Consider the following 10,905-nt stretch of genomic DNA (forward strand, 5'->3'; position numbering starts at 1 on the left):
TTTTCATGGACGATAAATTCTTCTCGTTGTATCTTCATCCCATACCTATTATACCATTTGCCAAAACACCATAAAAGGAAAGTAACACACCACAAAAGAGAAAGAACAACCACAAAGGGGTTATTGAAATCTAGATCTCTAAAAGAAAAAATAGCAAGAAAGAGGAATAGAAATCACAATTAGGGAAAGGGGACGCATGGGAGAAGGGAAGGGAGGGGCGGCAGCAAAAGTGTGGACAGCGAGAGAGTGGTGGTGGTGGAGATTTGACAGGTGAAGAAGAAAAGTGAAACTATTGCTGTAAAAAAAAAAAAAGAAAGATGACAGATAGTAAAAAAGGAGAAAATGAGAAGAGGAAGAGATGGTTAAAGATCGAAAAGTATATATACAAAAGAACATCTAAAAATCTAATACCTAATAAAAGAAACATCCAAAATATCACAAAAAAACTTTAATCTAAAGAAACATGCGAAACCTAATAAAAAAAAGCATCCAAAAACATAAAAAAAGTTCCAAACGTAACAAAAGAACATCCAAAACCTAACTAACAAAAAATACTCAAAATTATTTTAAAAATATCCAAAACTTCGCAAAAAGAAACATCCAAAATTATTGAAAAAGGAACATATGAAACATAACAAAAAAAACATCCGAATCCAAATAAAATAAACATCCAAAATATAAAAAAATTCACTTTTAAAATAATTGTAACACACATCCTGAACCTTTTGAGGAGGAAGAAGATTAACAATCTCAAAATTCTCTTCAAGAGAAAGATAATTCACAGACACAATATACATACGAAAATATGTAGAAAAAAATCATGAGAGCACAACCAAAACATTGAAAAAGAAACTCCAAACATGACGTAACAGAAACATCCAAAATCTAACAATCAATAAACATTCAAATTCATACTAAAACATCCGGTATATACAAAAAGAAACATCCAAAATGCTTGCTAAATAAACATAGAAAAACTAAAATAAAAAATTATCTAAGCCCAATCGAAATGAAAACCATTAAATAAGATAAAAAAAGTTAAAATGTTGAAAAAAACATCCGAAAATAGAATAAAAAAAGCTAAAATAAATTAATCAATAAAACATCCAAAATTATACCAAAAACAACCACTATATAGCAAAAAAAAAAAATCCAAAATGCCTGCTACATAAATATAGGAAACCTCATTAACAAACCATACAAAACCAAATAAATGAGACTACTAAAAAAAATAAAGACAACAATAATCAAAACGTTAAAAAAGAACATCCGAACTTGACCTAAAAGAAATATTCGTAATCTAACAACCAATAAATATCTACATTTAAAGTAAAAACATATATTATACAATAAAAAAAAACATCTAAAATATGTGCAAAATAAATACATAAAATTTGAGAAAAAAAAATTCACAACTAAAAAAAGACACATCCAAAAACTAATAATCAATAACTAATTCAAATTCATATTAAAAATATTTTTAACTTTTAAAAATTACAAACACATTATCATTTTTATTTCATAAACATAAAACAAAATTATTGTGATTTTTCTTTAAAAATAAAAAAAATTATTGTAATTTTGAAAAACACATAAATAACTCTTCAAAAACTTTGGCAAAACTTATTGCATTTCTGCTAATGTCGCTCTCTCGATCTTTGTCTTCCAAAGATAGCCTGAGTTCCGTCGCCAACAAAAGTCACACTTTCACTCTGATATTCAGCGGCAGTAGCTAATACAAAACGTCTCTCTCTCTCTCTCTCTCTCTCTCTCTCTCTCTCTCTCATAGAAAGCACAAAGATCTCTCAGAGGGAGACGGTACCTTGCAGCTGCAACAATAGTAGTAGTCACCGTTGCCCTCGCTGGCGGCGTCGCGGAGTTCGTGACGGATCCACGAACGGCAGTTAAGCCGTTAATCGCGACTGCACGGGAACGAAGAAGACAAATCGCGACGGAAAGGAGACGGCTTCACGTGGCTCTGGTAGCTTCACGATCGTTGGGACGGCGGTTCTCTCTGCCTTACTCTCTCTTCCTCTCTCCAATTCGCCGGCGTCAATCCCCTTTCGTCGGAACCAAACGGAACAAGGTTTCTCCCTGTATTTTAAAATTTTTGTTTTCTTTAGAAATATTCGTATTATATTAAATAAAAAAAACTGTTATTTATATTTTCCTGGCTGTTGACAATTGAGCTTGAGTTGACTCTAGGATTGACCGTAGTTGATGAGACTGTGGACGAGAAGTTGCCTTTGGGATTAATCTCAGAAGAATGCTTGTGCTGTAGCCTCATCTGGTGTGATAATTCCAAATTTCGGGTGAAAGCAGATGGCGAAAAATTTCTGCGATTTTCGGATCCTTCTCTTGGTTGCAGCTGGTGTTTTCATCTACATTCAGGTTTTTCCTCTTCCTCTCTAACCCTAACTAAACCTGTGTGTTTCCCATGGCAATGTAACATGTAGTTTCCATTTGTTCAGATGAGGCTTTTCGCAACACAATCAGAATACGCTGATCGCCTTGCCGCCGCTGTAATTGCACTCCACTACCATATTTCATGTTAACCTATGTTTTGTACAGTATCCTAATTAGTATTTGGTGGATCATTGACATCAGTGTTTGTCCTTGTTGCATAGATTGAAGCTGAAAATACTTGTACGAGTCAAATGCGATCACTGATCGACCAGATTAGCTTGCAACAAGGACGAATTGTGGCCCTAGAAGGTTCCATATACTTTTATACATGTGATAAAGTAGTAATCTTGGAGTATATTTTCTTAAGGTTATCTGCTGTTGCATAAATATGTTAGCTACGTTCAGTGTTCACCTCTGTTAATGAGGTTAAGTATTTGAAGAGGTGTATTAAAATTTCTCAATCTAACTAAAGAAAATGTTAATAGACACAAGTCACAACCACATGCCTCTAGCCATAGTGAATATCTGAAGTTAAATGATTGGGCTCTTATAATTCATATGCAATCAACTTAGAAGAATCAGTGTTTCTTGTTCTCCGAATTAGAGAACCAATTGTGATTACATAGTTTCCTTTTCATCAAAGGAAACGGCCAAATAAACTGCCTAATGCAGTTGTCACAAGGTTTTTACAAGATTTGTCAAATACCAATCATACTAATATTGAAATGGTCAAATGGAACAAATAGTATCACATTTAAAATATAAAATTATATAAAGGTGAGCTTATGCTCATTAACAGTTGCTTTTATTATTTATTTAGTCATACTGTGCACATAACATATATTTATTTATTTTTTGTCATGTTCCGTTTTTTGTTCTTGGGTTTTTCCAGAAGAGAGGAATCGCCGAGATCAAGAATGTGGACAGATGAAGTCTCTTGTTCAAGATCTTGAAAGTATGTTATGATAAATAAGTTCCTTCCCTCTCCTCTGGCTTAATTGCATTTTCGGTTCAAAATTTAGTCAATAGCATCGTAGTGCTGTTGTTGGTTTAACAAGTATAGAGTATTTTGGTCCCATTTTCTTTGCATATGTTATCAGATGATGGTTATTTCAAGCAAATTTCTTTTACAAGAAGGCAAGACGTTTCCCCCTTTCTTTCCACTCACATAGAATGTGGCCTTTATAAAGGAACATAAATGCTATTATGGAAGCCAAGTGAATTAAAAATTCTGTAGTACTCACTATTCTCAGTGCTACCCTCTTGTTTTGATGGCAAATTTTTTCAATGTTTTTTGGTAGATTGGAGAAAAATAAAATTTCAGCAATCTAACTTTCCTGAAGATTTGATTTTATTCTCAAATTATGTGTGGGGATGTGGACAGTAGGACCAGTAGTTTTCTTTTTGGGCACATTGGGGAGGAAAAAGGCCCTGAGAATCAGCAACTATTCGGGAAAAAATGTGAGTAGTTAACAAACCAATGACAGGATACTATAGATAATACCAACTAGCTGGATAAGACTTAATTGTTGATGTTGTACACATTCACCATAGGTTAGATGTCTACACACTAATTCATTTTGCTTTACTCCTACAATTTAAAGAGTTTGCAACTTGAATCTGAACTTCATGTTTTGTTTCCACCCCACCAAACAATTTCTATCTTTTAGTTATTGCCTTGCAAGGAGGTTTTGATCTTTTTCTACAAAAGATGCTTTCAAAACGGTGACAGAGTCTTCTCATTAAATTCTTGGGATGCCTCCCATCTCCCATCTGATGATTATTTCACCACATTATAAAGGACTTATCAGCAAACCAGCTTGCTAGCAAGTGTAATATCAAAACCTGTAAAAGCTTCATCTACTAGTTCAGATTACACACTCCATTGTTCAAGTTTTCTTGCACCCCGTCTTGAGTCCTAGTGAAAGTGACAACGATCAAGGATATCAGTTAGGGCTTTCCTTTCGTTGTTTCTCAAAAGAAGATAAATATACTATGAAATTTCCCATAACATAACAAGCCATGGTTCTTGTGAATGATCTGCTATTGTACATAATTTCTTCCAAAGCTTATTTCTACTTGCCATTTTGGGAATGTGTTGATGAAGCGACAAGAAGAATCATCCCACTCCTAGGACTTTAGCATGGATAAAACAACAATGGATTTTGAGAATATTTTATTTGAAGGGCCTGTGTCCCAAAGCACTAAGAAACCGCACTCGTATAGCTACCATGAAAACGCCAATTCTTTTACTAAAGTGCATTATTTTCATTAGGAGCCACAATGCCAATCCTTTGTTGCTAATCAGGTCACGTAACAGGAAAAGGCTACGTTCTTGCCTTCCTACAATTCAATGAAAAAGAGTTCATAAATTAGGTGCAAGGAGTCAATTATCCCTTATCAGTTGGACTTTAGAACCAAGTCAGCCTCAATAGCAGTTTCACCACAAACCATAGCTACCTGAACATCATTTGCATTTTTTGTAGTATGCTTGCCATCATGAAGGGACATCAATTAATTATCCCATTGCCCTCCCACTGGAAATTTCCCTCTGTTGCCATTCACCACTCCAACAAAGTTGATAGGTGTTAAGCTCATGTGAAATTACAATTGTGTAATTGATAACATCATGTTGAATTTTTTAATTTAAGCAATATTATGCATGGGGAACATAAAATTCTTTGTTACACAATGAGCATTCCACGTTATTTGTAGGTGAATAAATATAAAGTGTAAATGTAAACATATCCAGCGGTTCCATGTTGAAAGTGTTATGACTTGTGAATATTTCAGTGAAGAATTTTTTGTTCTGTGGCATATCTTGGAATTTAACTTTCTGTAAATATAAATTCCAGGAAAAGATGTGCAGAGGCTGATCAACAAAGTTCAGGTTGAGTGGAAGTGTCTGCTTGAGTTTTCTATCTCATTTTATTGAGTTTATTGTGTGATTTTCTTTCTGATTTGTTTAGGTTCCAGTGGCAGCTGTTGTGATCATGGCATGTAATCGCGCTGATTACCTAGAGAGGACTATCAATTCTGTATTGAAGTGTGCATCATATTTCAACAGATTTACTCATCTTTTATAGTTGATTATACTGGTATTTATTTGACTGGCTGAGTCATAATCTATGTTTTCTACAGATACCAAAAACCCATTTCTTCAAGATATCCTCTATTTGTATCTCAGGTATTGTACACTTCTTGGCTTTCTGCACTTCTCAGGAGTTTTGTTGTAATTAAACTGAAATGGTTAATCATTTCATTATTTTGCAAACAGAACATACTGTTGATCATAGTCCTTTATTTTTGTTCAGGATGGATCAAATGCTGATGTTAGAAGTAAGGCATTGAGCTATGACCAGTTGTCCTATATGCAGGTATATATACATTTACAGAAATCAGCTGCACTACGAGAATCCTCAGTTTGTTTGTATATTCTTACTTTAAATGGGAAATTACTTGTATTTTGTGCTTATTTAGCACTTTTTTAGAAAGTCAACTGCATTCTGATGTTTGTGATCTAGTTATTATTGCTGATTATGTTAAAATCCATGATTAACCAAGCAAATAATAGAGTAAATAGTAACTCAGCAGATGAGAGAAAGAATATATTATTCTTATGTGATATATCTTACATGAGAGGAAAACTAGCATCTATTTATAACAATAGTAAAACCCTAATACTAATAAGGAGACAATGATAAATATCAATGCACTCCTAAGAGATCATGTTTGATACAATATGATTCTGTCCCTAACAGATTAGTTCATTACTGAGTGTAATTATAGTATAAATTAAGATATTAGTGTACAGGCTACGATAAACAATTCTCTGAAATATGGGACTCGCTTCCAATTTGACGTTACATTGCCTAAATATACAAATTTTCAACATATTCCTTACTGAGAACTCAATGCATCTCCAATTTTTGGCTCTTGCTAAGCGTACTTGCTATGGATACTTTAAATGGAAAGTTTTGGTATAAAATGTAAAGTAAATGCTAAGTTTTTTAAGTTTTCATTGCATTCAATGCATTTGAAAAACCAAATTTTTCTTTTTCTACTCTCGTAGTCAATGCGCTTGTACTCATTTGTTAAATCCTTTTTTTTTTCCAAACTAAAAATTCCAAAACTACTGTAACAAAACAACAAAAAAAAAAGCCTTAGAAAAAAAGTAAGCTATAAGCTACTAATTTGTTTTGATTGATTGATTGGAAAATGAAATACTGAAGATTTTGAATTTGGAGTTACTCATTTAACCATATTTCGGTGCTGGAGCCCTACCCTTAACCAAATTTGGTGTAATAGATGAATAGTGGTGTGCCAGAGATGTAAAACCAATCTCGTTCTTATGAAATTATTTGGGATAAAATCACATTTCCTTTTCTGAAATTGTATTGGAGAGGACGTCAGTTGGTCTTGTGGCACACACTTTCACTATGATCTTTTAGGCACTCACTAGAAATCAAACTAATACATCCTTGTTCAGAACAAGGAAGATATATACAGTTCATTCAAATTCTACGTTTACTATTAAGATAGAATTTAACTTGCACACTAGAGGTCAGACCTGACAATCATTTATATGGTATAAATCTTCTAATAAAAATTTGAATTTCAAAGAAAAGTAGGGTGGACCTATCCATAATCCATTGTTCGCATTTCAAGCCCAAAGGGCTGTCATATGCAGGGAGTGTTTAATTGAATGCTGTTATCAAATAACTCGATTCCTTTTGGAGAGATTTCCTTTGCATGACGTGATAGCAAAGTATTTCTTTTTTTTTTATGACTGATGGTACTAGGAAAGAATTATGAAAAATTTAGATACTTGATTTGGTTTGCTGTGAAGCTTTTGATATGCCTTGAAAGGATATTTTTAGAAAACACTGGAATTATGTTTCTCTAAGGGTTTTTTATTGTGAGAAAAAGAAAGGTTGCTATAAAAACTTGACAAGGATGAAATTACTTGAATCTATTTTATTTGTGATTACTGAGCTACATAAAGCTTTGATGATAAGGAACCAAGCTTTGGTTACTAACACTAATTTGATTCAGCACTTAGATTTGAAACCAGTTCAAACTGAAAGACCAGGGGAGTTAATTGCTTACTACAAGATTGCACGTAAGAAAAATTTCCGTGCTCTTCATCTCTTCTGTTTTATATTCTCTACTTGCGGAGATTATTCCACAAGAATTCTACATCTCATTTTTTACATTGTGCCTTTATCAGGTCATTACAAGTGGGCTCTAGATCAGCTGTTTTACCATCATAACTTTAGCCGAGTAATCATTCTTGAAGGTGAAAAGGGCTATCTTTATCACAACCTTTTTCTTTCTTTCTTTTTTCATAATTGGTAAAAATATATGAAACCTGATTGGGTATCTTTGTTTAATATCAGATGACATGGAAATAGCTCCTGATTTCTTTGATTATTTTGAAGCTACAGCAGCTCTCCTTGACAAGGATAAGTATGAATCTAAGAAGAATCAAATGATGAATTTATTTTTTTCTGATTCACGATAAATGGTTTTTAAGACGGCAGAAGCTGTTTATAGATAGCATTATGTATTCTAGGTCAATTATGGCTGTTTCCTCATGGAATGACAATGGACAGAAGCAGTTTGTACATGACCCATGTAAGTTTGTTACATTTTATGTCTCTATACTTCATTTATAATACCCATATGATCCATGGAAAACAGGATTTCAAAACTTTACCTTATTGTTTATAATGGTAGGACATACAGATAGCAAAGTAGTAAAGGTATTATTGTAGAATAGCTAGTGCAAGCCCATGTCCATTGATAATGTATGAGTATGACTACTGATCCTCATTAAATAAGGATAAATATAATGAATTAAAGATAACTGATAAGATTGTTTTCTCAGTCAGATGACTAAATTAATTCACAATATATTATAAAGAGATACTAAGATTTTATAAATATATTCTTATTCTGTAGATATAATAGGAAATCCTAAAATACTCTTCATGTTTTGGTAATGTCCTATGACTATGGCTGTGTTGTGTTGCGGTTGTCAAAGGGTGACGTAGTTAGTTGGCTGATACAGAATGTAATCAATGGTGCCACAACTAGGATGTTGTGCCTGCACTGCATTGGTGATGTTCAATTTAAAACACTGTTTGAGATATTTTGATAATTGCTATTTCTATTCTGATGAATTCTTGCTTGATCTAATCTTCAGATGAACTATATCGGTCAGACTTCTTTCCTGGGCTAGGATGGATGCTTGCTAGATCTACATGGGATGAACTGTCACCAAAATGGCCAAAGGCATATCCTTAATATTTGAGTGGTTGTTACTGTTTGTGCCATATTAATGTTTTCTTCGGATTTGGAGCATTACAGAGAAGGAAATCTTGGTCAATAACCATTCTTATTTCATGCCATATATCTGTATAATGTATATCCAGAATCTAGATCAAGTATAATCTTTTTTATCAGGAAACTGCTTGTCATTGGTCCTTTAGTTACAGTAATATCATCTATGTATTTGGAATTTTCTTTGACAAAATTTTACTTACTGGGATGACTGGTTGAGGCTAAAAGAGAATCACAGAGGACGACAGTTTATCCGACCGGAAGTATGCAGAACATATAACTTCGGTGAGCTTGTAAGTTTGCTAATTTTACTGAGGATTACCTTTTCTATTAAGTGGTCTTAGGCTGAAGCTTGTAAAAAGTTCGGACTTCTATGCTATGAATTCAGGATTTTCAGGATATTCATGTTGACATGTATGTTATAACAACAATCTTAGGGCCCATCTTAGTAAATAGCGTATTTAATCCCTTAGCTAAAAGAAACTTTTTAGAAGTAATTATGAATCACTTGTTGACAAAAGAAAATTAAGAATATCTTATCTCTAGTTTTCGTTATCATTTTTCTGTTGGTATTTTTCCACGTTACTACTACCCTTGTATTAGTGTGAAGGCAGTGCAAAACGTCTCATATACTTGCACCTTATGTGTTGACACACTTTCTAACTCCTGTAATTTTCATAGGGTTCTAGTTTGGGACAGTTTTTTAGGCAATATCTTGAGCCAATCAAGCTGAACGACGTCCAGGTATTCATATGTTTTTATAGAAAATAGTCCTAAGAACACGTTTCCCAGAGTATGATGTTACATTTATGACCTTTTTTCTACCTTTGTATTGTTGGTAGGTTGATTGGAAGTCAAAGGACTTGAGCTATTTGCAGGAGGTGAGATACTGCTCTTTGTTCATGAACGCATATTTAGAAGGAATACCGTGTTGCTTTATGAACTTGTTCTCTCTTTACAGGATAAATATGCCCAACACTTTGCTAACATTGTTGCCAAAGCCAAACCTGTCTCTGGAGTTAACGTGCTTCAAGAGACGAATAATATAGATGGCGATGTACGTATCAAGTATAGAGATCAATCAGACTTCGAATACATCGCTGGTCAATTTGGTATATTTCAAGAGTGGAAGGTAATTCAACTGATTTTTTTCCCCCTTAACTGGGAAAAGGGAAAGCATTGTGAAATTGACACAAGTTTTACTCTTACTTCCAGGATGGTGTGCCCAGGACAGCCTACAAAGGAGTAGTCGTTTTCAGATATCCGTCCACAAGCGGTAGGCGTGTATTCCTTGTTGGTCCTGAATCTTTGAAGCTACTCCGGATTAAAGATTCATAGACCAGAGGGGATTTAATCTTCCTTGCGAGAGACTCGTCATTGTTTTTAGGATATCGACAGTGGTTCTGGAGAGCAATTGATACCGAGCTTTAAAATGACGTGCTATATAAATACTCATCAACGTCAAAATCCACTTCTCTGAAACTGCATACGTTGAGTGTGCCGCGCTGCAAATTATGACCACAGTCCCATGTATCTTGTAAGATGTTTTATTGAAACTATTGTGGCTAGCACTGATACACTGGGTGGCCATTTTTGGTTTTATCTTAACTTATCAACATTATTGGCCTTGAGAATCTTTTAGATTTATATCCCTCGTTGCTTGTGAAAAGCGTGGTATTGTACTGGTTATGATTGTTATTATTATACAACAGATATAAACTTGTTACATGAGCAGGGAAATCTTTATTGAAAGCTAAAAAAATTTCTGCTTCTTTATACCAAACAGTTGCCTCCAGTAAATTGCTGCTTATGTTTTCTACCTCTGGTAATTGCCCTCGATGTAATGGAAATGATGAGAATGCCCTTCATGTTTTCCGTGATTGTTACTTTTGCTAACTAGATTTGTTTACACTTCTCCCCCTAGCAAGTGTTGGTAACCCTCTTTTGCTTAAATTTTCTCTAGCTCATCACAACTTTGCATAACCATGTTGTGATAAGACTATGAAACCATCTGAGCTCCCAAATGTCCCCCTCCCTCCCTCAACCCCAAACCACCACCCCTCTCTCTCTCTCTCTCCAATATTTTTGTTTAAAAAATTTTATATGTATATAAAAATTTAATTATTAAATTAGATATTATGTATTTATATATAA

At 33.9% G+C, this 10,905-nt stretch overlaps 1 protein-coding gene across 1 annotated transcript; it reads left to right on the forward strand.

The window, feature by feature from the left end:
• The first annotated feature begins 1,617 nt into the window (after nucleotides 1–1,617).
• LOC112720243 (alpha-1,3-mannosyl-glycoprotein 2-beta-N-acetylglucosaminyltransferase) lies at nucleotides 1,618–10,534 on the forward strand. Its single transcript, XM_072206470.1, has 19 exons — nucleotides 1,618–2,086; nucleotides 2,206–2,391; nucleotides 2,472–2,522; nucleotides 2,628–2,715; nucleotides 3,299–3,361; nucleotides 5,262–5,296; nucleotides 5,376–5,452; nucleotides 5,548–5,593; nucleotides 5,721–5,783; nucleotides 7,462–7,528; nucleotides 7,637–7,705; nucleotides 7,806–7,875; nucleotides 7,982–8,043; nucleotides 8,615–8,704; nucleotides 8,950–9,044; nucleotides 9,433–9,495; nucleotides 9,594–9,632; nucleotides 9,713–9,883; nucleotides 9,967–10,534. Exons 2-19 carry the CDS (start codon nucleotides 2,323–2,325, stop codon nucleotides 10,087–10,089), a joined length of 1,341 nt encoding a protein of 446 aa, XP_072062571.1. The 5' UTR covers nucleotides 1,618–2,086; nucleotides 2,206–2,322; the 3' UTR covers nucleotides 10,090–10,534.
• Nucleotides 10,535–10,905: the final 371 nt, after the last annotated feature.

This window comes from Arachis hypogaea, chromosome 11 (assembly GCF_003086295.3).
Source record: "Arachis hypogaea cultivar Tifrunner chromosome 11, arahy.Tifrunner.gnm2.J5K5, whole genome shotgun sequence".
NCBI classification, from domain to species: Eukaryota; Viridiplantae; Streptophyta; class Magnoliopsida; order Fabales; family Fabaceae; genus Arachis; species Arachis hypogaea.